Source organism: Jatropha curcas, chromosome 2 (genome assembly GCF_041381405.1).
Source record: "Jatropha curcas cultivar XTBG-Jc1 chromosome 2, XTBG_Jcur_1.0, whole genome shotgun sequence".
NCBI classification, from domain to species: Eukaryota; Viridiplantae; Streptophyta; class Magnoliopsida; order Malpighiales; family Euphorbiaceae; genus Jatropha; species Jatropha curcas.
In genome coordinates, this window is record NC_143152.1 from 380,173 (window position 1) to 402,320 (window position 22,148).

Genomic DNA, 22,148 nt, shown 5'->3' on the forward strand with positions numbered 1-22,148 from the left:
TAGTATTAAATCTCTTGCTATTGCTTTTTGTTTCTAAAAAAAATTGCTATTAAAATTATTTTTTTAATTATATGAATTAAACTAGATTTTTGTTGCATTATGCCTTGCGTGTCGTCTCGACCACACGTGATTAATTCGCTCTCACTTTGCTTGAAAAACTCTCCACATGTCCTCTATTTTCTGGATCCTGTTTCCTTCGCCTCGTTGTTCTCCTTCCATTGTAACTTCCTTCGTCAACCGTTTCTCGAGAAACAAACACGAAACAGAAAATCTCAAACACCAAATCTCACTCACAGATCTATTATCGCACGCGAACTTGTCACCATGAGCCATCACCCGCCATTGAAGGCAGTGACGCTCACTCACGTCCGGTACCGAAAGGGCGATCAATTAGGCCATTTCCTGGCCTGGGTCTCTCTAGTTCCAGTCTTTATAAGCCTAGGTGGATTCGTCTGCCATTTCATTTTCCGTCGAGAGCTTCAGGGCATGTTCTTCGCTTTGGGCCTCCTCATTGCTCAATTCATTAGTGAACTAATCAAGAAATCGGTCCAACAAGCTCGTCCAGAAACCTGTATACTTCTCGAAATGTGCGATTCGCACGGCTGGCCTTCTAGCCATTCTCAATACATGTTCTTTTTCGCTACTTACTTTACTCTTTTAACTTTTAAAGGAATTGGATTGACGGAAGTTAAGCATAAATGGGCGAGATGCTTCTTACCATGGGCATTGGCGGTTTCGACTATGCATTCTAGAGTGTATTTGGGTTATCATACGGTGGCTCAGGTGTTTGCTGGAGCTACTTTAGGAATTTTTCTTGGAGCTGTGTGGTTTTGGCTAGTGAATTACAAGATCTTTTATTATTTTCCATTAATTGAGGAAAGCAAGTTCGGGAGGATGTTTTATGTGAAAGATACTTCGCATATAAAGAATGTGTTGGAGTTTGAGTATGAGAATGCTAGAAGAGCTAGGAAGGAGCACAAGGCCAATTGAATCATTGATCAACGATCATTGGTTTTCTTGGTACGTCAGGAATTTTATATTTATTTACATTTTCTTTCTTATGTTTCATTGCATTGAACTCTTGCTTGCTTAGTATATTGTAGTAAAGCTGACTTGTTATCATGATTGTTAGTTAAACTGATTATTTGATCAAAGAAATAGCCTTTTTAATTTTATGTTTCCTCATATTATGCAATATAAGTTTTAGATTAATCTTTTGCTACTCAATTTAGTAAGGTTGTGTTAAATCATGTGAAATATGCCTACAGTATTTCTATGCCAAGATTCAAAAATTTTTTTTTCTTGTATAAGTTAGATTGTCTCTTGTCTCCAATTTATTCCAATTAACCAAGGGGAAAAAATTACTCTAAGCTAGATAAAGATATTACATAAGGGGATATATGACTTTGGCATTGGGGCAGTAGGCTCAGTTAATCAGTATGTTTGTGTATAATATACATTCTTAGAAGGTATATTTTACCTATTTCAGCTGTCATCTAGTTTATAATAATAAGTTTTTGAAGCTAAGCTAATTTTAAAGGTCAATGTAACTTTCACACCCTAATGCCATTAGTAATGCAAGTTCCAAACAGAGATAATATGAGTAATGTGTGTTTTTTTTTATCACAATGAAGAACAGAGTAATGAATGCATAAATAGCAGGAACTTCACATGTAAAAACCTGACAAAGACCTTTGCTTAAAGCACAATGCAAGATACGTTTAAGTTTCCCAGCACAAGTTTTGGAATTTGGATCAAATCAAGTCATGTTCTTTTGCTAATCACATGAAAGCTGTTCTGAATTGAACTTGTTAGGACATTGTGGTCAAGTGATGAAAATGCCATATTGTTAAATGTCAACTATATGTAGGTTTCATTTTTAACTTGTATTGTACATATTCTTTCTCCAAACTGATGCTTCGGATGATGGGCTCAATTGAGCCATAAATTTATCTCATCCTGGAAATCTATCCACTAGTTTCTCTTTAATTCTACTGCAGAAGCCATGGATTTCTTGTTGAATAGTTTGCATTGCAGGATCACTCTTGGGTTCCGCCTGGTGAGCCGTAATGGAATGTAATGCAATGTAAATGCATTTGTAGAAATGCATTACATTCTATTATAACTCTCCAAACAGAGCCTTGGAGAAGTTTTAATTTTATTACCTAAGCCACACAAAACTCATTCTCCTCATTACGGAAGCCGTGGAGTTCTCCCTGGGATATGCATAAGCGTGACTAGAGTGTTTTGTATAAATTCACTATAACAAATTTGTACTTCTAACTTCATACAATATATTGTCATAATACTGATGTTTAGATTCTTAATGTCCAATAAATTGGAGTGCACTAATAGATATCTGGCTTTTGCAAGTAGTACCTATTATCCTGTGAATTATGTTATAGTCACCCTTTTATTGACTGTTTAAACCATTGAATTAAGTCCCTGGAAGAGTTATTGTGATGCCAATCGACAAAATGTGGACATGCTTCTTGCATCTATAATTATTCCGTATCAGTCTTGGAGAAAGAATGCTCTTGAATTGAATTTGAGGAGAAGTTGATGTATATAGAATGGTCCTCTTGTACCATTTAGAACAGAATCTACTTATGCTCCAGAATAATAAAGATTCAAATTGCAAACCTCCTTTATTAGAATTGAGGTTTGCTTGAGTCGAACTGAGTGGAGAACTGTTTTGATAAAATTGTCAAAATTTAATTTTTTAATTCTGATATTGAACAAATTCTTTTGGCAATCTCTGTGCTCTTATCATACAAAAATGCTTTCTTGCTCCATTTTGCAGGTTGATATCTCCAGGATTGCATTTTAGGATTCTGATTACATCCAATTTGCTTGTGGGGATGACATGATTGAGCAAGTAAGAGTCTTGTTTGTATCACTTCATTGGGAAAACCATATGGGATGCTAGCTGGAGGAAAGAGTATTAAGTTTTAGATTCTTTTGCATTTGTAATAAAGATCTGATTGTCTTATTTATAGGATCTCCACAGTCACAAAAAACAAAAAAGAAGAATTGGACAAATAAAATTTAGTAACTTAGATATTGTCTGGTATTTGTAATTTTCTTTTTCGTTTTCACTTTTTAATTACAATTGATGATACTTTACAAATACTTTTAAGGTTTGATCTTGTAATATTGTTATATTGACATTGCTTCTTATTAATTATTTAATTTTAAAATTTTTATTAAATATGGAAAGTGAATTTTATGGTTATTTAAACCATATGTAGACTATTTTAATTAATCATTCAATTTTAAATGATTAGTTAAATATGGAAATATAATTTTATTCAAATTTAAATAATCAAATATAAAAAGTCAGTTTTGACTAATTATTTAATTTTGGTTTTTTAATTAAATATGAAAAGTCAATTTGGATCAACTACACAAAATAAAAAGTGGAAAGAGAATTTTGATTAATCATTCAATTTTTAATTTTTAATCAAATATGAAAAATAATTTCGATTATATATATATATATATATATATAGAAAGTGAACCAGAATTGACGAGGCTTGCCTTAGGAAGTGCGTCTTCAAATCTCACATTCGATAAGTACAAAAGTCATAAAGTGAATTTATAAAACTAAGAGATTAATTTAAAACTAAGATAATAATTAAAATATAACAAAGAACGCAGTAACAAAAATAAAGAATATCTATATCTTTAAGATTTATGATATAATAACTTACTAAAATAAAAAGATTGGTTAATATATTTCATGAACAAGGAAGCTTTTGATTTAGTAATTCTTGTAGTTTTTTTTTTTTTTAAGGTTGTATTTATATTATATTTCGATCATATAGACTTTATACAAGTAATTACTATAGTAGTATAGTTTTTTTTCAAATTAATGTTGTCATTAAATCATTTTATTTATAATTATTTCAAAATAACAAAAAATTATTAAATAGTTTTATAAAAAATTTAACTAATATTTTCTTTATATTACACATTGTAAGAATAATTTTATATTGTAATATGACATTTAAAATTAAGTTGCAGTATTAATAATTATTATCAGACAGAAATGGAATTGCTTAGCTGCTGGATTGACCAAAATTTACTTGATTTCCAAATTGGAAAATTAAAAACATGGAAACAAGCGGGAACTAAGTGAGACTCTGAGTTGTAACCAAACCAAGACAAAGATCTCTCCGCCGCCTGATTCACCCCTCCGCCTCTTCTCTTTCCCGTTACTCTTCCCTTCACTTCACTCTCCTTCTCTCTCTCTTTTCAATGTCTGCCAAACACAACCACTGACCATCTCTCTCTCATCTTCAAAAAATGTGGCAAGCTCTATTAGCCGGAGCAGTAGCAGGATCTAGTCTTCTCGTAGCCAAACACTTGCTCGGCCATGAACGTCCTAAAGAGAAAGACCAGAATACTCCTCAAGCTTCGATTGGCTCTGCATTTGGCTCTCCTGTGTTTCCAGATGAAGTTAATGAGTCCGGATATGGAAGTAATTTGGACCGGTTATCACCACAAGAGATATTTAGGTTTTCGAGTTCTGGTTCTTCGTCGAGTAAAAAGAAAATTAGGATTTTGAGGAAGAAAACGGCGATCAAGGGCCGTCGATTGAAATTTGGGGCTCAAAGTGACAAGTCTGACAAGCGATCTGGCGGTTCTGAGGGAATTGCAAGGCGAGTTGCAGTTTGTTTAAAGAAGAGGAAGACTGTCAGAAGTTTGCCTGCTAACCGTGGATCCTTTTCTTCTAAAGGTTTTCATTTCTTTTCTTTTTTTAATTCTTTGTTGTTCGGTTGTTGAGATACCGTGGGGGAAAGTTCTTTTTAAAATTTTTTTATTTCTTTTATTTTGTTTAAGTTACTGCTCTTGATTGATCGAGGCACAAAGATACTTAATTTGATGGAATTGTTATAATGGTATTTTGAATGATTGCTTCTGATAGAGTTAGGAAATTTCAGAAATTAAAACAATTCAAGGATGCTATCATTTAAATAGGAATCAGATCAAACATGTAACCAATCCCAAAGATTACTCTGAAAAACAAACAAGAACAGAACGAGCAACTATAACTCAAGAACTAAATAAAAAAACAGCTAGCAGGACCGCTGTCAGATCGATTACTTCTGCAAAATATCTTATCACACAAGAGTAAGGGTGGGATCAAGTTTGCAAGGAGCTACATTTGTATTATTGCCAAATCGGTTTTTAAACACAGAGCGATAGAGAAATTTCTGACTTCTAAGAGTAGAAAAGTTGATGAAGAATGCTGTTTATTAAAGAGCAATGGGACTGTATTTGGGCTTGATTGTCTCATTAAGACATTTATGAAAGAAGATAATATTCCAAGGTGTTTGTTTTAAGAATATAATTTTCTTAACTGTGTCGAGATTTTATAAATTTAACACAAAAATGGAAGTCATTTGATTTTAAAGCATCTCGAAGATTCATTTTTCTTGTGAACCTTATATGACTAATCAGCATTGATTCATCTGTTGATGCAAAAGGTCACTTGGTTTCTTGGAGTCCTTGAGGAAGTAGTTATTGTGTTCAAGTTTGTTCTTTGATATGTTTGATTTATCTATTAAGCTGAAATTAATATCTTATAATCTGCAGATAGCTCTTTGTTTGGCTGGGGACTTGGAATTGGAATCATGTGCATGATGTCAGCTGGGAAAACAGAGATCAGTAAACTAAGCAGTACAGTGTATGAGACTTCAAAAGTTGTCCAGGAACTAAGAGTTGAGCTCTACAAAAGAAAATCATCCCAAAGTGCTGCGAGCTCAAAAGGTTTAAGAAGTAAGAATAATCAGCTAGTGTTTTATGGATCAGGCACAGATACGAGTCCAAAAGATATCAAGTTGTCTGGGATTCCATTGATTGATGATGTTGAATGCCCGAGTAGTGTTCTTACAGAGGAGCCAGAGCCACAGCTGCTGGAAATGGATCAACTGGAAGCAGAACTTGTGTCTGAATTGCAAAAACTTCCATGGTCCAACACTGAAGGTTCTGGACATGAAGGAGCAGTGCCAAACGTGGGCAAGGTGAGACTTATCATGTATATCTGAGTTCTTTCTATAGAGCTACCTGCCACTAAAAGGTCTTCCCTTCCTGCTAGTGCATTTCTTCGCACCTATCACTCAGATTTGTGGTTGAATAATACTCCCGTTTATAGAAATTTTTATTCATCCGAGACAGAAGATTTGTTTCTACTATACTGCAGTTGTATACATTTCGCCTCGACATTTAGAGGCCATCAAAGGATCATAATAATCGTTCTTATTTCATGGAAATCAAAATATTTATTTGATGCTGGTTATCTGTGAGTCGTTGCAGATAAAAAATGCATCTTATTAATTGATTGTGCTTCCAATAGTACTTGCTAAGTTTCACAATTCCGGTCATGGAAATTTTTGCATTCATGACGAGCCTCTATTGTTGGAACCTGTGAGCGTTTTAGTAGGTGATTAACATCCAATTTAACATTCTTCTGCATTAAATTTGTTTATTTTATTATGTTGTTTTCTAAATCACTCTCAACATACTTGGAGAAGTTATTAACTTCCTTTGGTTCAAAATTTATTAATATACATCTGTATCCTGGACTAGTTCGTATTCATGAATAGCAGTTTGCAACAATAGGTGGTATGCAGTCTTCAAACCTGATTCATGTGGTAGGAACTGCATCATCAGTCTATGATTGGGCTATGAAGGATGGATTATCCCCTGATTTTGACCAGAAATTTTTTTGCAGGATGAGGTTTTGTCCGATGGGTTTCATGAGCTGGAGGGACAGAACAACATTTCTTACCAATGCAATGGAGTCTTGCCTTCTGAATTGCATCAGAAATTGAGTCATTTGCTCATTGAACAACAGGAAAACCAAATAGAGGAACTGGAAACTGAATTACATTCAGCTCAATCCAAGTTATATGAGAAGGAAGCGGAACTCCGAGCATTGAAGGACTGCGTAAGACGCCTAACTGAGATCTCTCTATCAACTGTATCAGGCAAGTTTTCTGCCTCCATAATTAAATTCTGTATAATTTTTTTTTAAAGAAAGTAACAACTCAACCATTGGGGTTTGCTTTAGCTGGTACTGATATTATTATCATACCATGTGCAAGCAATTAGCCTTCTTATACAAAATGCCACTCTCTAAACCTAAGCATTGATTCTCAGATGATGAAGCTGACGTACGAGTGGAGAAACAATGTAATACAAGTGAATGGGATAAAAATTCCAGTATGGGGTCAGATTCAGAGTCGAGGAAATCCGTGGTGGGGATGAAAAGACCTATTAACTCTGCATAATATGGTTATTTACCCGCTTTAATTTGTTATAACATTTAATGTGTAGGTATTAAGGTAGCATCTGATTCTATGACTAGATAGGTAAATTTAATAAGCAGTCATAGGATTCCATCAGATTTTAGAGTAGTGCCAATAGGTACTAGGTGGGGCACGCTAATCAACAATTATGTTAGCCCTTCTGTTCTATGCATCAACTTCACTTCCTGTATTAGTATTCTAACAATTTTGGATTTCTCTGAAGTTGTATCATCATGTTTATATTTATATTTTTTTTTCTTTTTATTATATGACAGTATTTAATATATATATGCCTATTGTCTAGGGCTGAGCTCTCTTTACTAAGAGATTGACTTACAACCTATCCTGCATCCTTGTAGTTCTAGGTCAAGCACTTATTGAGTGCCAGAAAAGAAGCCTGAAACAATAGTTGACTTATTTGTTATCTTTTTGAGAGTTTTTATTTATTACTAATTAGGTCACCTTCACATTGAAGAATTACTAGATTATACATAATGTTCCTTGTCTTTATGTGAAGGCAAGATGGGTAATTTAGGGGGATTTCATAGTGCGGTGGTGGTTGCTTCCGCAGAGACATAATGTGTATGGCTGGTGGAACCATGGTGGGGTGTGGTGATCTTATGAAGATGGAGATATGAGATGACCCCATTATATGTGTTTCTTTCTTGCACATTTCTTACTTGTGAACTTCCATTTTATGAATTATGAAGAGGGTACTACAAATCTCAAAATAATATTAATTTTACATACTTAAATAGAATAGAGTGTGGAAATACTTAATGTAAAAATTTTAAAAACAAATTATGATTGATAAAATGATTATATATCTGACTCTAACTAATTTAGGATTAGTCTGTTGCAACTCACGATGCATTATATTTATATTTCATTACCAAATCCTCAATTGAACTAAATCTTGATGGGAATATATAAATGAATGCAGGTGGAGATTTTTACAGCAGCATACAGCAGACTAATAAATTGGTAAAGAACAAGACGAAAAAAAAAGAAGATCATCATCATTATAGTTAGATTCGACATTAATTACAACCTAAGCAACCAAACTGGTTTGGAGGCTATGAAATGCTATCACATCATATCATTTGGCAAGCGATAATGAAGCAATCGTTTCTGGTACTTAATACCCCCTCTGCCTGTACTTGCATATATACTAAAAAAAAGTTTAATTTATAATTTTGCTTCAATTTTTCTTAATATATTCTTATATTAATTTTCATAAACATTAAATGATTCATATTAAATTATTCTTGAAATTAATTAAAAATTTGATTAAATGCAATTTTATTGGAAAATTAAAGATCGTTAAAATAGTAAATTTTAAATATTATTCTAATAATTTGAAACTGAGCAGTTATTTTGAGAACATACTATTTTCTTGATGGTGGGATAATCTGAATCAAGGTTCCCTATATGGTAAGATCGTTAATTTCGTTTTGGTTGCCATTTCGGTATATATATATATATATATATATATAACTTGGTTATTTAGTTTGGTTCCTAAGACAATGGTATAAGCAACTAACTATTGCTAACAGAACATTTTTCTTCATAAACTATTTGTGAAGTCTTATGCCTAAGCAAAGCTCTGGTTGAAAAGGTAGGATCAATCAATATAAATTTCTGTTGAATAATAATAATAGATCAATAAAGTTGTTTGTTGATTAGTGATTAATCACCATTTAATCATGAAGACTTGGGTGCACAATCTTCCTTCTCTCTCTCTCTCCGTCAGTTGCATGTATATATATTTCTTCTACCACCAAACTTTTTTAACCCTTAGATGCACCTGATTTTTTCAATATACCAATACTATACTGTATTCTTACATATGTATTAGAAATATTATTTATACGTATTTTAAATAATATATTAGAAATTTAATGATCAAAATTAATCAATATAAATAGTGAAATAGTGAAAGATAGGATCCAAGAGGACCCCTGTTCCAAAGATCAAATATAAAATAAAATTGTTACAATAAAAGAAAACACCAAAGAGTTGGTTGATTTAAACTTTGCATTTTATAATTAATATAATATTTAAAATTATATTTTTTTTATGGAAGAGATTCAACCTTTTAATATTAAAAAAAAATTTCAAAAAATAGAATAAAAAAATTATCTATTAATGATTAAATAATGACTAACCTTCAAGGAAGGGAAGGCCAGGCCAAATACAACCCAACAAAACCTAGAAATATAAAAATCTTATAGTCAGATTCACCCATCCGTGCAGATATAAATTAAACTTTAATAATAATAATAATAATAACAATGAAATAAAATTCAAGAAAAATAAAATAAATAAAACCAGAAGACCAACTGGGTAAGTGTGAGCACCACATCCTCTCTTCTCTTCCTTTTCACAGTTTCAAGAAAATCTTCCAATCTCCCTTCTGTCTCTCTCTCCCTCTCTCTTTATCACAATAAGTAAGAGAGCAGCTAAACTAGACACAACAAGTTTCAACATGAAGCTACCTACAAAATCCATATCTAGTCCGGGTCGGGCTGAGAAGTACCCGCCGCCATTGATGAGATTTTTGAGAAGCAATGTTGCTAGCAGAAGCAGAGGCAGGTCACGTTCAAGCCCTATGTTCGTTAGAAAGAAGAACGCCGCTATGGAAACTCAAGAACCCTCTTCTCCAAAAGTCACTTGCATGGGCCAAGTTCGAGACAAGCGTTCAAAGAAAGCAAAGACGACTCGACCCGCTGAAACCAAAAGCCGCTGTAAATGGATCCGCAACCTCCTTTCTTGTCAAAACTTGAGTGGAAAGCTCAAGCCCAAGTGTTGTAAACCTTCTTGGCGCAAATGGGTTATTTTCTTTCATTTGGGTTCTAAGAGGAAAACTAAATTTAAAGAGAATTTATCAGAGGTTGAACCGAATTTTAGTAAGAGAAGTGAACATTTGGTGCAAGAAGAAGAAGAAGATGAAGATAATAGAGAAACTAAGGTTTATGTTTCTACGGCTACTTCACCACCAAAGAATGCTCTGTTATTGACTAGAAGCAGATCTGCGCCGTATAGATCTTCTTCTTTAGCTAGTATATTTTGGGGGTCATCCTTTGAAAGTGAAGAAACAGAGCAAAAACAGAGCACAGAGCAAGAAAATACAGAAGATGACAGTCCAATATCGAAAAGAGAGTCTGTGTGTAAAGAATCCGATCAAGAATCGAGATTGGATCCAGAAATTCAGGAAAAGATTAAACTTTTCAAAGAATTTGAAGGTCCAGTTACTTCAATTAGAGAAAGAATAATGAACTTTGCAAAAATTGAAGAATTAAAAACAGAGAAAAGTGTCACTGAACGTCCTCTGATACTTACAAGGTGTAAATCAGAACCAGCAAGAACAGCAGAGAAAGTTGATCCAGAGCTGAGTTTCTGGAAGAAGAGAAGGTTGGGTTACACATGACTAAATAATTAATTACACATTTCTTTTTTTCTTTTTTGTTTATTTTCAATTTCTTTTACTTGAAACTCGAAAATATAATTACTATTCTTACTTTTAAATCTTTGTTATTTTATAATCTGGAGCTCTATGAGAGAATCTCTATGGCTCTCTCTAGCAACATTATAAAGAAAAAAAATGAATTGGCAGTGCAGAGAAAGATGAAAGTCATGAAGCAATGAAATTTATTCTTTCTTTGTTTGTTAATCTTAATATCAAATACTCTGTATTTATGTTTTTATTTTTTGGCAATTTCACGGAACTGTTGGTATTGTTTGTTACGCTTTTTTTCTTTCTTTATTATGGGCAGCATAAGGTCATGTTGGCTTTCATTAGTCTAATCACCTTTGGATGCTCTGACTAGCTTTTTTTCTTTAATTTTTTCATAGTAAGGTGAGTGAGATGACCCACTTCATTGATATTTTTCACTTTCATTTTGCATTTTTCATATATAATATATTTAATAATATAGTTGTATGCCTCGTTATTATCCTTATTTTTTGAGTTTTAAAGAATGGAAATGAAAACCTGTCATATTGGAGCAATAGAGATCTGTTAGTTATTATAATATGCAGAAAAGTCCGTCAAAAGGCTCCATAATTATGTTTTTATTATCTGATGGCTGCATATGCATACAGGGTCAGAAGGACCACTTTCTTTCACTTTCTCACAGGATAAGAAACCAGGGGCCGAAATTTTCTTTTAAACCAAACAGGTTGATCCAGTGTTACTTAGAAGGACTTGGGTCAAGATGGAAATTTCTTTTCCTTTTTTTTTATTAAAATAGACAAAAGAGATGAAGAAGCTGAGAAAGGGTTGGCCTCTCATGTTGTATAGCTTAGATTAAATGTTTACCAGTAGAAATAAAAGCAAAATCCAGTTTGGAAATTGGACATAAAACTATCATGCAGACAAAAAATCACAATGTCTAAGAAAGTTGCAATTCTGGCCCTTCTTTTAGTCTACAAGTCTTTTTCAATTGTTGGATTAATGAAATATTTAAAGGAAACATAGGTTTTTAGGGTTGGAGCCCTAATCTTATAATCTCTATACTGGGTTATTAAGCCTCTAACATTGTTGAATTGTCCTTGCCTCTCCGTTTGCTTTTGAGCATAATCGTCTTCTTTTCGAAGGTTTTGGCACGCGATTGAGCAAATAATTAATTCTTTTAAATTTCTAAATTATCAAATTGCCTTTTTATCTCAAAACCAAAAGTGACATACTAAGATAGTTATTATATCTAATATAAATAAGAATAAAAAATGAAAAAAAAATCATTTATTATTTATTAAAAAAATACTCAAAACGTTTTATTTTTTAAAAAATAATCACTTTAAAATAATTTATATTTTAGACCGGAAGAAGTATTTGGTACTATTATTGCTAACAGTAGTTTCATATATATTTTTATATATAGAAAGATGATGGGTTTGAAATTGGAAAATCTTTTTCTTGTTACTTTCTCCCCTTTTTGCTATTTATACCCAAACAAAATTACATTTCTATAACCCTTTTCTCAAAACATCCATGGATTTGCTGATTTTTCTTGCATTTAGTTCAAAGAAATTATTCTATGGCTTGGATTGGACCCATGGCTTTTAGGTCACAATGGCACAACCTTTTAAATTTTAACCTTGAAAGTGATAGTACAAGCAATGTGAAATGCCTATATAAAGACAAATACAGGGTTGAAAAGTTCTGAATAAGGCTTTTGGTGCATCAAATTAAAATATTATTAGGCTCTAAAAGCATGAAAGTAACAGAGTTCAGAGTCTTTTGTTCATAGAAAAGCAGCTCTTTTCTTGTCTGGGCTACTACTTAAGTCCAATGTCATCACACTTCAACATTCAACTCAGTGGGCCTATAAGTAAATCTTTCTTGATTTTTTTTTTTTTTTTTTTGAAAATTTTTTCAACACGGGCAATAAGAAATTTAAATAATTCAGCATATTTTTTTTATTATTTAGAGAGAAAAATCGAATCTAAATTTATTGTAAAATCATATATATATATATATGTACAGTTACACTAAACTATTATATTATTTTATATTGATTTATCATTGAAAAAATTACTTTTATTAGTAAATAAAATCATCTATAAATATTTTATTTTTCATATATGCTTGAATACAAGAAAGTTTTAGCCCTTTGTTTCGTAATGATGAGCCACGTTCATATATATATATATATCTATATATATCCGTATTATTAAAATGAGATAAAGTCAAAATATTTCAAAAGAATAGGACTTTTGTCACAAAGTGAATTGGATTATTGCATACAAATGTGACACGTAGTAAAATCGATGTGACTTTGACCTAAAATAATTTTGACACGGAAGTGTCTAAGTAGGTTTTATTGGAAGGTGATCATATATTTTCTTATTATTTCTTAATAATTAATTATTGAATTACCCTATAAATAAAAAGATAATTACAAATCCATTATTCTTTCATAAAAACCACATCTATTAGCAATTTATACGCATTATTTCTACATATTGTCATAAAACCAAGAATTAAAATGATTTAAGACATTTTTGTATCATATTACCTAGTATCAAATCTTGATTACGGATAATTGTATGTACCACGTAACGATATCAAAATATAATTTTTGCCAATTATTTAATTATAAGGGAATAGTTGTTGACGTTGGACCCAACTTGAAGGACACCACGTGGGCATGCAATCCCACAAAGGACCATTCAAAGACCACCATAACTTAATTTGGGTACCCAACCAACCACTTATGTTTTCTTTTATTACCATATGCCATTATTCTACACACAACATATTTTCTATCATAACTTTATTAAGAAGAACTAGTTAATAAGTTTCGGTTAAGTCTTTGGTTTTGTTAGAAATGTTAAAAAAAAAAAAGTCATATATTTAAATAATTTTTAAATTAAATCTATTCGACAAAATTAACTGTTTTAATTAGTAATGTGTAGTTATTAGTTATTTGAATAACATTTTATAAAACGGTAAAAGCTAAATATTGTATGAATTAACTTTTTTTTAAAACGTTATCTTTATTTTTAAAAGCTAATTCAAACTTTATGTTACCAAACGCTATGAAAAATAATATTTAGCTTTTTGAACAGCCAAAACTGTAACAACTGTTTAAAAAGCTTTTACCAAACATAATCAGAGTGCAATTAATTAATAATAATGGTAATAAAAAGACAATCTTTAATTGTATTGCCAAGCATCTAGGTTACTCAAACATGGAGGAAAAGAGGAGGGTGGGTGGACTTAAGATTAGGGTAGGCTTATGCTAAAATATCACTTGACAAGAATTCTATTTTTCTTTTTCTATTTAAATTAGATCAATTAATTATGCATATAGAGGGGATTTGTTGCTGATTATGATGAGATGACAATTGAGTTAAGCACATAGGTTTAGTGGAAACCACTTAATTATAACTTTAATTTTGACTGATTAATTGATGATTAGCCACACAAAAAATGATTAGAGACTAACCACACTATTTTTGCATTTGGCCTCTTTATCTTTGTAAACATTTGCTCTAAAGATACCTATATCTATCAAATTATTAATTACCATAGAATTATTATAGGCCCACTAATAATAATTCTAGATTATAATAGATGATGCCCATCTCCAACTATTTACTTACTTGATGGAAGGAAACTTCAGACTTGGGTTCTATGAGTTTTAGCAATTTCACAATTGGGAAACAAAAAGAAAGAAACAGAAAAAGAAAAAGAAAGAGTAGGTGTGAGTAATGTGAAGTCCAGCGGATGCAGCTAAATGAGATATGTCCCTCAACAAGACATTACATGCAATAATATCCACACATGACTTTGTCGTCTAGACCCTCCCATTCCCATAAACAAAAAATAAAAATGGATTTTAATGCCTACATACTCACGTGTAGGAATGTAAATGAGCCGAACCGGTTTGAGAAATGTTCAAAAAAATTTAGCTCGAATCTAGTTCGAGCTTGAGCTTAAGTTTAATGATGTTCAGCTTAAAAGCTCGTCGAACCTTATCGAGCTTTTATATATACTATAATGTTTACTTTAAACTCATTTAAGTATTAAGCCTTGAGCTAGAGCTGGAGCTTAAAATTTTTTGAGTTAAACTCGAGCTTCAAATTAAACTCGAATCGGGCTAAATTCTTGAGCTCGGCTCGGCTCATATAAACTCCTACACATGCAGATGGATATTATATCAAGTTATGAAATAACAACTTTTCATTACAGAACAGAATCATAATAAGCTAAAGTGGAATTGGGTAGATGGTGTGGTTAGAGTACATAAATGTTGCAAACCAACACATCCACATCTTTACCTTGCAACTAATTGCTGTGCTGATCGTGACAATTTCATTACTTTTCCATTTGCTAAAAGCTGAAAGAAAATGCCTTACTTCACCTTCCTTCTTCTTTTCCTGATTATCTCCTTTCTTTAATTATCTATCTATCTTCTCCTTCTTCTTCTTCTTCTTTATATATCTATGCATAAATGACCTAATAGCTAGCTAGCTAGCTTGTGGGTTTTATATATTCCATGGAGTTCAAGTATAGCATCACCTCCTTCTTTCTCTTATTTCTCCTGCTTGCCCTACCTTACATTTCAAGAGGTTTATATATATGTTTTTTCTTTTCTTTCTAATTTGTTAAGCTCCATTTGGAATTCTAACCTGTTCTTGAAATGCCGACATGTTTTTATTATGCTTGATTTTGTTAATTATGATTATAAATATCAGAATGCAAGATTAATTATCTATTTGTATTTTTCAGGTGCAGGAAGAATGAGACTTGCAGATTCAGAAATTTATGAAATAGATTATAGAGGACCAGAGACTCACTCATCGGTTATGCCTCCTCCTGGTCGTTCTCATGGCTGGCCTTTCATCAATGGAGCTAAATCATCATCATCATCATCAAGAGGTGGAGAAGGCAATGGAGATAATGTAAGACTTTTATATTATTATATATGAATTTATTCATATAATTTCTCCTTTGATGTGATTGATTATTCCTTTTGTGTTTTTTTGCAGGATAAGAAAATCCATGGATGAATCAAATTCTGGGAAGGGATTGGAATCAAGCATTAGTTTTGTCACAATTGATTAAGTTAATTCATATATATGAAGATTGGGAAATCAATAGGGTTTGTAATCTATTTGTAAATTGATTTGTATTTGTATTTGTATTTGTAGTTTGCTTCTGTAATTGTAAACATAATACCCATATGGTTTGTGAATATTCATATTTATTTTATAGATTTCTTTTATGATTTACTTAATTAGTAAAGAGAAAAATAAAATAAGAAAAAGAGCACATTGTATCTACATGTGGTACATGTTCTTCAAAGAAAATTATTTTTCATTTCTCTTCCTCCAAATATGAAGGAAGACATCAAGTTATGAAGACAACTTTCATATATTAAATTCCAATTAATCTAGGATCAAGGCTTTATTGTTATTGTCTCTCTATGCTTATTTGATTAACCTTATCTATTTATCTAATTTTAATATTATTTTTTTAATTATTTAATCTCGAATTAAATTTGAAAACTCATAATTTCTAAAATTCTTCTGTAGAAACTACGCAATATATTAATGGATTTCTTTTCGTTCATTAATCTTGATTTCAGTGCCATTAAACTGAAACTGATAAGTAAAAAAAAAATTGTAGCTATCCCAAAATAAAAATATTCCACGTGATCAACCGTTTATGGGCTGGGTTTGAAAGTGGACTGGGCTCAAACTGGGCTCTTCTTTAAAAATAAGGCTTGATGTCGAGAATTGGACAAGCTTCACGTGAATGAGTTTTGATTGCTGAAGCTTACGGATCTCGACTATAAACCAAATTAACGAGAATAAAATTTTTTATATAAACGGAAGTATTATATATTAGAAAAATAAAAAAAAAAAGCAACACCGTTCTAAAAGATTATGATGCTGATAAAAATTTGAAAATAGTGATTGATCATTCTAGAAAAAAAAAAAAATTAATGATTGATAATTTAATATTTCAATTTTCTTTTTATAGATTGCACGTAATATTAACAAACAAATAGTAGTGCTTAGCACACCCGATCTTTCCCTAAGCACCGTAGCTAAAGAATGTACGGTGTACACTACACGCGGTGTATTTGTACCTGAATGACAATTCATTGACTCTTGACCTCTTCTATTTTCTATATTTTATTTTTCATTTAAATTTCATAGTAGATCCCATTTTCCTCCATTTTCGTTCTCTCCCATCTCCGAGTTTTTGATTATTCGATTTCTCTCTTTCTCTCGGGAGGAAAGAATGGCTAACGACAATAACGCCAACCTCAACAACACCAGCGATCGCGAGGAATCGAGTCCCCTGTTGAACAAGAGCCACCAAGAAAATGACAAGAAACCGACTAAACTTACCGACACCAAAGTTGCTGCATCACCGGCAGAGAAATCCGCCGCGCCGGAATTGGGTCAGCCTGAATATGGATGGACCGCTAATGGGTTACCTTTGGGTCACGGTAGCGTTGTAGGTGAGCCCATGGGTCGGGCTCAGTGGGATTCAAGCCTCTTCGCTTGTCTTGGTCGCAACGATGAGTTCTGTAGCAGCGATCTCGAAGTCTGTAAGTCTTTAATTTGTTTAATTTGGGTTTAGCTTTGACATGGTGAATTTGTTGTTATTGTATGATTGCCCAAGAATAATTTTTGCTGGATAGTTTTTTACTCTATATTTATTAAATGCATTTACAAGATTGAGTTAATTGACTGATTAAATTATTGGAAAGCAATGAATTTCTTGTAATTGGAACAGGGTTTTTGGATTTTATATTGTGATGTTATTTATGGAAAGGCAAGAGAATGATAATAGGAATTATGTCATTCGATAATGTCCGTAAAAGTCGAGAATTATATAATTCTGGCATATTTTATTAACTATAGGAAATCAGTGGATGATTATTTAATATTCTAGATTGCCTTATTATCCACATTTCTTAGGAGGAGAGATTCACATTAATCATTGTTCAACAATCGAGATCATATTTGATGGATAAGAGACCATTATGTAGTTTTGAAAACTGAATTCCAATTAAGCATCATACTCGTCCTTTGCCTTGTGATTGCAAATGAATGATTTGATGGTATGTTCGTGCTAGATGTGATTGTTAGAGAACAAGTTACTTGATGAGCTTATTGAAGGAAGAGAAGTCATAGGTAGACATGTTCGGTAGATCTCCAGATCGTTTTTATAATTGATTCGTAGCTACTGGATACAGCTTATCACTTGTGGGGCCATGATTTTGACGTCTTCTCATTATATTCACCCTTTGCCATGAATTTGCAATGACCTAATTTGATGGTGTTTATGGGATGGAAATCAATGTCAGAGCACTAGTTGCATGATGGGCCTATTGAAGGAGGATTGGGAGTTAAATGTATTGGTTAGCCTTAACATTCATCCTTCTAGGTCATCTCATTGTGTTTGTAATTGGTTTGTTTCAATAATTACTGCTTAGGTTTGTAGGCAAAATTCTCAATTATGTTCATATTCATTGATGTCTATTGTGCTAGGTCTTCTTGGAAGTGTTGCCCCTTGTGTGCTGTATGGAAGCAATGCAGAGAGACTTGGATCTAGTCCCGGAACCTTCGCCAATCACTGCTTGCCCTACACTGGTCTATACTTGATTGGTAATTCATTCTTTGGTTGGAACTGCCTTGCACCATGGTTCTCATATCCTAGCCGTATGGCTATTCGTCGGAGGTTTAACCTGGAGGCAAGTTATTTAACAATTTTGCTCCATCTTTCTCTAATCCTTAGTTGTTTGTTTGTAACATGTAGTTCTTCTTTGCATATTCATTTTTGATGCATTAGTTCTGTGATTCTGGTTCATTCGTAGTTTGTATATATATATATATATATATATATATATACTTCTAACAGTATCTTATTGTATTTGATAGTTCTTTTTAGTAACTTTGGAGAGCTGGGCCAGAAAATTTGTGATCTAACCCTATGAATCACTATTACTCTTTTGATTCTATTCCTTGGTGTGTTGTGAGTTTGCAGGTTCCTTATAATCCTTGATCATTCTATTGTTCTTTTATCATTTGGTTATTGTTTTCTGTGAAGTTAGCATGCTTTATCTTTAACCTGATTAGTGGAGTCCTTGTTCAGTTACTTTTATACATAGGTGGCCATGGCATCCAGAACCGGGACTTTTTTAAGGGGGATGGGGGCTTGGGGGTGGTAGTTTCAGTTATAAATATATCATCAGTTTTACCCATTTACAGTTTGAAGGAAAGTAGGATTCAAGAGAGCCCTTTGAGCATTGATTTACATGGGTTTTGATGTGAAACAGGGAAGCTGTGAGGCACTTAATAGGTCATGCAGTTGCTGCGGAAGCTGTGTGGAAGATGAGCTACAACGCGAGCATTGCGAGTCAGCTTGTGATTTTGCAACCCATGTGTTCTGCCACCCATGTGCACTTTGCCAGGAAGGCCGTGAGATCCGCCGCAGGGTGCCTCATCCTGGGTTCAATGCTCAACCGGTCTTGGTTATGATGCCCCCTGGGGAGCAGGGCATGGCCCGTGAGGCCTGAAGGCAGTCTACATTGCCATGAAATGACTTATATTTCCTGTTTATATACATATAAATATCTGTTGAAGTTGTTTCTATTACATAAATTGCAGCTGAAGAACCTATTTCTTGGTTTTGCCAACACAATGACGATGAATATGTAGCAGACATTGTGTTCTCTTTTTTTTTTACAATATATATGTTGTCTTGGTTTGATTTTGATGTATTTTATTTATTTATTCGTGGAAATGAATCATTCCTTTTTTAACCCCAAAGGTGATGAGCTGTTGTGAGTGACGTGTGCAAAAAAAGCCTGTCTAGAAATGTTGAATAGCAAATACATTGTATTAGAATGTCTTCACATTTCTATCACCGGCCACCATTAAACTAGAACTAGAGAAAGATTGATTGCCAACTTATAGCCTCACTAGGCTTGCTGCCTCCAGCATTTCTATTACCATTTAATAGGGTATTACAAACAAGAAAGTCATAATTGCATTTGAAGAAAAACAATAGCAAGCCAGCCATGCATACGCCACGATAGCAGCAATTCTGCTTTGGTGAGACCTAGAATAAGCAATGGCCAATAGCCATGTACTATCTATCTGTCACTTGCGGGATTCTGTACTGATAAATGATTATTATGTCCGAAAAGATTGCAATAAGAGTAATGCAACGCCAAGGAGAAATTGCTCAGAACAATCTACGTTTTTAAAGATAAACATTCCACCCAAATAATAGGACTGACCGAGTTAAAATTTCTAAAAAGTAGGAAAATCTAAAAAAGAAAATAAAAAAAAAACTCTCTTGACACGAAAGACAAGGAAAATTTCGAACACGAGTTCAACACTGTAATTGAATAGGAAACCGACCCCCAAATTTACTCTCCTGGTGCAGAGACGCCTTGCTTCAATCTTTCCCTCTTCATCTTCTTCTTAGAGATTGGCTTCTTCTTTTTGGGAGGTAGGGTCTTCTGTGCATACACATAGAGAACATAATTTCCAATGAGGAATGCTAGAACTAGCCCCCCAACAACCAGCAACACGATCAGTCCAGGATTGAATCCTTTAGCCTCAACATCATTGACCACATTCCCCTGTCGATAGTGAAAATTAAATTATATTACATGACACAACAAAAACAATAAATCAAGAAATACAACATTCCATACACCATTCAGTTAGAGGGATCAACTCATACATCAAAATTGCTTTTGTTTCCAAGGAGTGAACTCTTTTATTTGAATGGCTGACACTGCTGCTTTCTCTAGTAATTTGTATTTTTGAAAGATCTTTTCAATGCAATTCAGATTAATGTTAATTCTATTGAAAAATATAAAGAAATCTTACATAGTGAAGACCAGAAATTGATGGGAAGTTGACGCCTTTCAACATATTGGTAATACTTTTCTTCTAGGATCTTTTTCTTCATACAACAAGAATCCCTAATAACCTTTTCCATGTTTACATATGATATATTCTCAATATGCATGGCAGTTCCATTGCTCCCTATATCAAGAACATCTCGAGTATTTCTTTAAAATAAAGCATAATGGTGTGTCTTGTAAAAAATATGTACAAAAACTTTGCAGGTATTCAGAATTCCAGACTGAAAAAAATCAACAGCACATCCTATTAACAATTAGAAGTTAACTGCCAATCAAATAAACAGATTGTAGCATCAAAAATGGACCAAAATACCTGTTATTACATGTATTGAGAGGGTAAAAATTGTTGTAAATAAATGTTGGGCAAGCTAAGACAAAATAAAGAGTGCAAAAATAATGTCTTTTCCCTATTTGTCAAAATGAACACGCAAGGAATGCGGTAAAACCCAATCATGAATAATCATGATTATTCAAACCATCAAACCATTTGGACATAATTGGTGATATTTTGTTGATATTTTGTTGCCAATCAAGCCTAAAACCCATTCAAACCATCTCATCTGTTGTATTCAAACAAAATATCACCACTCTAAAAAAATAACCTTTACTTCATGACACGATTGGCAACAAAAAAATCAACAATTATGTCCAAACTGATGTGTGAGATAAATAGTATAAATTCACATGAATAAGCAGAGCTAAATCAGCAAAATTTAGCGAAACTTTCTACTTTAGAAGTTCTATATCTTTCGATCTGACGAATTTGATTTATGATAAAATATAACTCTCACATCGAATGTTAATCTTCCTGGTACTTTTCCGTAGCCAATAACAAACAAGGACCGAGCAAATATAAAAGAACAAAGATAAAAGAGAAAATCCCCAATATGTCAACATTACTCAAAAAATACTAAAAAAATTGTCAAATTTTCATAATCAGAAAACATAGATCGCATTAAGAATCAATCGGTAGAGAAAATGAAAGCGAGATCTTCAGAACTAAAATCCACTTCTATGATCTATAAATGCAGATCTCATACGTAGCTAATTCAATTCGATAGAGAAATTATAAAAATCAGTGAAGTGTACCATGCGCTGCTGGAACGACGGTGGAGAGTGATCAGCGAACTCGAAATCGTCGTCCATGGATTCCGGCGATCAGCTACGGCGACAGGATCTCGCTGTGTAAAATTGTACAAGAGAAGATTCTAGAGACAGCGATAAATGAGAGACAGATCCAAATTCTAACGCCTACAATGTGCTAAAACTGGGATATTGTAGCGGGTTGCAAGGACATTTTATTTTGGCCCTTCATCTTCTATATATTTATTTGTTTTCCCCGATTTATATTCCTTTTAATTCAATCAAGTACCATTCTAAGCCCAATACAGCCCATGGGTAATGATTTTGTAAGACAAAA

At 32.9% G+C, this 22,148-nt stretch overlaps 6 protein-coding genes across 7 annotated transcripts; 5 read left to right on the forward strand and 1 right to left on the reverse strand.

The window, feature by feature from the left end:
- The first annotated feature begins 129 nt into the window (after positions 1–129).
- On the forward strand, positions 130–3,211 carry LPPGAMMA (Phosphatidic acid phosphatase (PAP2) family protein). Its single transcript, XM_012226917.4, has 2 exons — positions 130–1,020; positions 2,804–3,211. The coding sequence occupies exon 1, from the start codon at positions 325–327 to the stop codon at positions 988–990; it is 666 nt and encodes a 221-aa protein (XP_012082307.1). The 5' UTR covers positions 130–324; the 3' UTR covers positions 991–1,020; positions 2,804–3,211.
- Positions 3,212–4,084: 873 nt separating this feature from the next.
- Positions 4,085–8,531, forward strand: LOC105642190 (POLAR LOCALIZATION DURING ASYMMETRIC DIVISION AND protein). 2 transcript variants are annotated; one of them, XM_012226921.4, is made up of 5 exons: positions 4,085–4,741; positions 5,602–6,029; positions 6,740–6,995; positions 7,168–7,265; positions 8,260–8,531. In XM_012226921.4, exons 1-5 carry the CDS (start codon positions 4,309–4,311, stop codon positions 8,302–8,304), a joined length of 1,260 nt encoding a protein of 419 aa, XP_012082311.1. In that variant the 5' UTR covers positions 4,085–4,308; the 3' UTR covers positions 8,305–8,531. The 2 variants fall into 2 exon arrangements, with proteins under 2 accessions (XP_012082311.1, XP_089573767.1); XM_089717641.1 differs by lacking the exon at positions 8,260–8,531 and having other exon boundaries at positions 4,086–4,741; positions 7,168–7,583.
- Positions 8,532–9,523: 992 nt separating this feature from the next.
- Positions 9,524–11,063, forward strand: LOC105642192 (uncharacterized). Its single transcript, XM_012226924.4, has one exon. The coding sequence runs from the start codon at positions 9,805–9,807 to the stop codon at positions 10,744–10,746; it is 942 nt and encodes a 313-aa protein (XP_012082314.1). The 5' UTR covers positions 9,524–9,804; the 3' UTR covers positions 10,747–11,063.
- Positions 11,064–15,026: 3,963 nt separating this feature from the next.
- Positions 15,027–16,040, forward strand: LOC105642193 (uncharacterized). The gene is made up of 3 exons (XM_012226925.4): positions 15,027–15,395; positions 15,556–15,728; positions 15,816–16,040. Exons 1-3 carry the CDS (start codon positions 15,323–15,325, stop codon positions 15,834–15,836), a joined length of 267 nt encoding a protein of 88 aa, XP_012082315.1. The 5' UTR covers positions 15,027–15,322; the 3' UTR covers positions 15,837–16,040.
- Positions 16,041–16,969: 929 nt separating this feature from the next.
- LOC105642194 (PLAC8 family protein) lies at positions 16,970–19,557 on the forward strand. The gene is made up of 3 exons (XM_012226926.3): positions 16,970–17,389; positions 18,336–18,538; positions 19,124–19,557. Exons 1-3 carry the CDS (start codon positions 17,077–17,079, stop codon positions 19,361–19,363), a joined length of 756 nt encoding a protein of 251 aa, XP_012082316.1. The 5' UTR covers positions 16,970–17,076; the 3' UTR covers positions 19,364–19,557.
- A 473-nt stretch (positions 19,558–20,030) lies between these two features.
- LOC105642195 (DNA-binding protein S1FA) lies at positions 20,031–21,986 on the reverse strand. Its single transcript, XM_012226927.4, has 2 exons — positions 21,818–21,986; positions 20,031–20,437 (listed from the first exon to the last, which is right to left on the reverse strand). Exons 1-2 carry the CDS (start codon positions 21,872–21,874, stop codon positions 20,222–20,224), a joined length of 273 nt encoding a protein of 90 aa, XP_012082317.1. The 5' UTR covers positions 21,875–21,986; the 3' UTR covers positions 20,031–20,221.
- Positions 21,987–22,148: the final 162 nt, after the last annotated feature.

What these genes read in the sequence shown, in the direction of transcription:
- LPPGAMMA (XM_012226917.4), top strand. Translation starts at nt 325, where the DNA reads ATGAGCCATCACCCGCCATTGAAGGCAGTGACGCTCACTCACGTCCGG.
- LOC105642190 (XM_012226921.4), top strand. Translation starts at nt 4,309, where the DNA reads ATGTGGCAAGCTCTATTAGCCGGAGCAGTAGCAGGATCTAGTCTTCTC. An exon ending in TGGATCCTTTTCTTCTAAAG is followed by an intron (nt 4,742 to 5,601) that starts GTTTTCATTTCT and finishes TATAATCTGCAG; the next exon opens with ATAGCTCTTTGTTTGGCTGG. An exon ending in CAGAGTCGAGGAAATCCGTG is followed by an intron (nt 7,266 to 8,259) that starts GTGGGGATGAAA and finishes AAATGAATGCAG; the next exon opens with GTGGAGATTTTTACAGCAGC.
- LOC105642192 (XM_012226924.4), top strand. Translation starts at nt 9,805, where the DNA reads ATGAAGCTACCTACAAAATCCATATCTAGTCCGGGTCGGGCTGAGAAG.
- LOC105642193 (XM_012226925.4), top strand. Translation starts at nt 15,323, where the DNA reads ATGGAGTTCAAGTATAGCATCACCTCCTTCTTTCTCTTATTTCTCCTG. An exon ending in CCTACCTTACATTTCAAGAG is followed by an intron (nt 15,396 to 15,555) that starts GTTTATATATAT and finishes TGTATTTTTCAG; the next exon opens with GTGCAGGAAGAATGAGACTT. An exon ending in GAGAAGGCAATGGAGATAAT is followed by an intron (nt 15,729 to 15,815) that starts GTAAGACTTTTA and finishes GTTTTTTTGCAG; the next exon opens with GATAAGAAAATCCATGGATG.
- LOC105642194 (XM_012226926.3), top strand. Translation starts at nt 17,077, where the DNA reads ATGGCTAACGACAATAACGCCAACCTCAACAACACCAGCGATCGCGAG. An exon ending in TAGCAGCGATCTCGAAGTCT is followed by an intron (nt 17,390 to 18,335) that starts GTAAGTCTTTAA and finishes CTATTGTGCTAG; the next exon opens with GTCTTCTTGGAAGTGTTGCC. An exon ending in GTCGGAGGTTTAACCTGGAG is followed by an intron (nt 18,539 to 19,123) that starts GCAAGTTATTTA and finishes GATGTGAAACAG; the next exon opens with GGAAGCTGTGAGGCACTTAA.
- LOC105642195 (XM_012226927.4), bottom strand. Translation starts at nt 21,874, where the DNA reads ATGGACGACGATTTCGAGTTCGCTGATCACTCTCCACCGTCGTTCCAG. An exon ending in CGTCGTTCCAGCAGCGCATG is followed by an intron (nt 20,438 to 21,817) that starts GTACACTTCACT and finishes CACTATCGACAG; the next exon opens with GGGAATGTGGTCAATGATGT.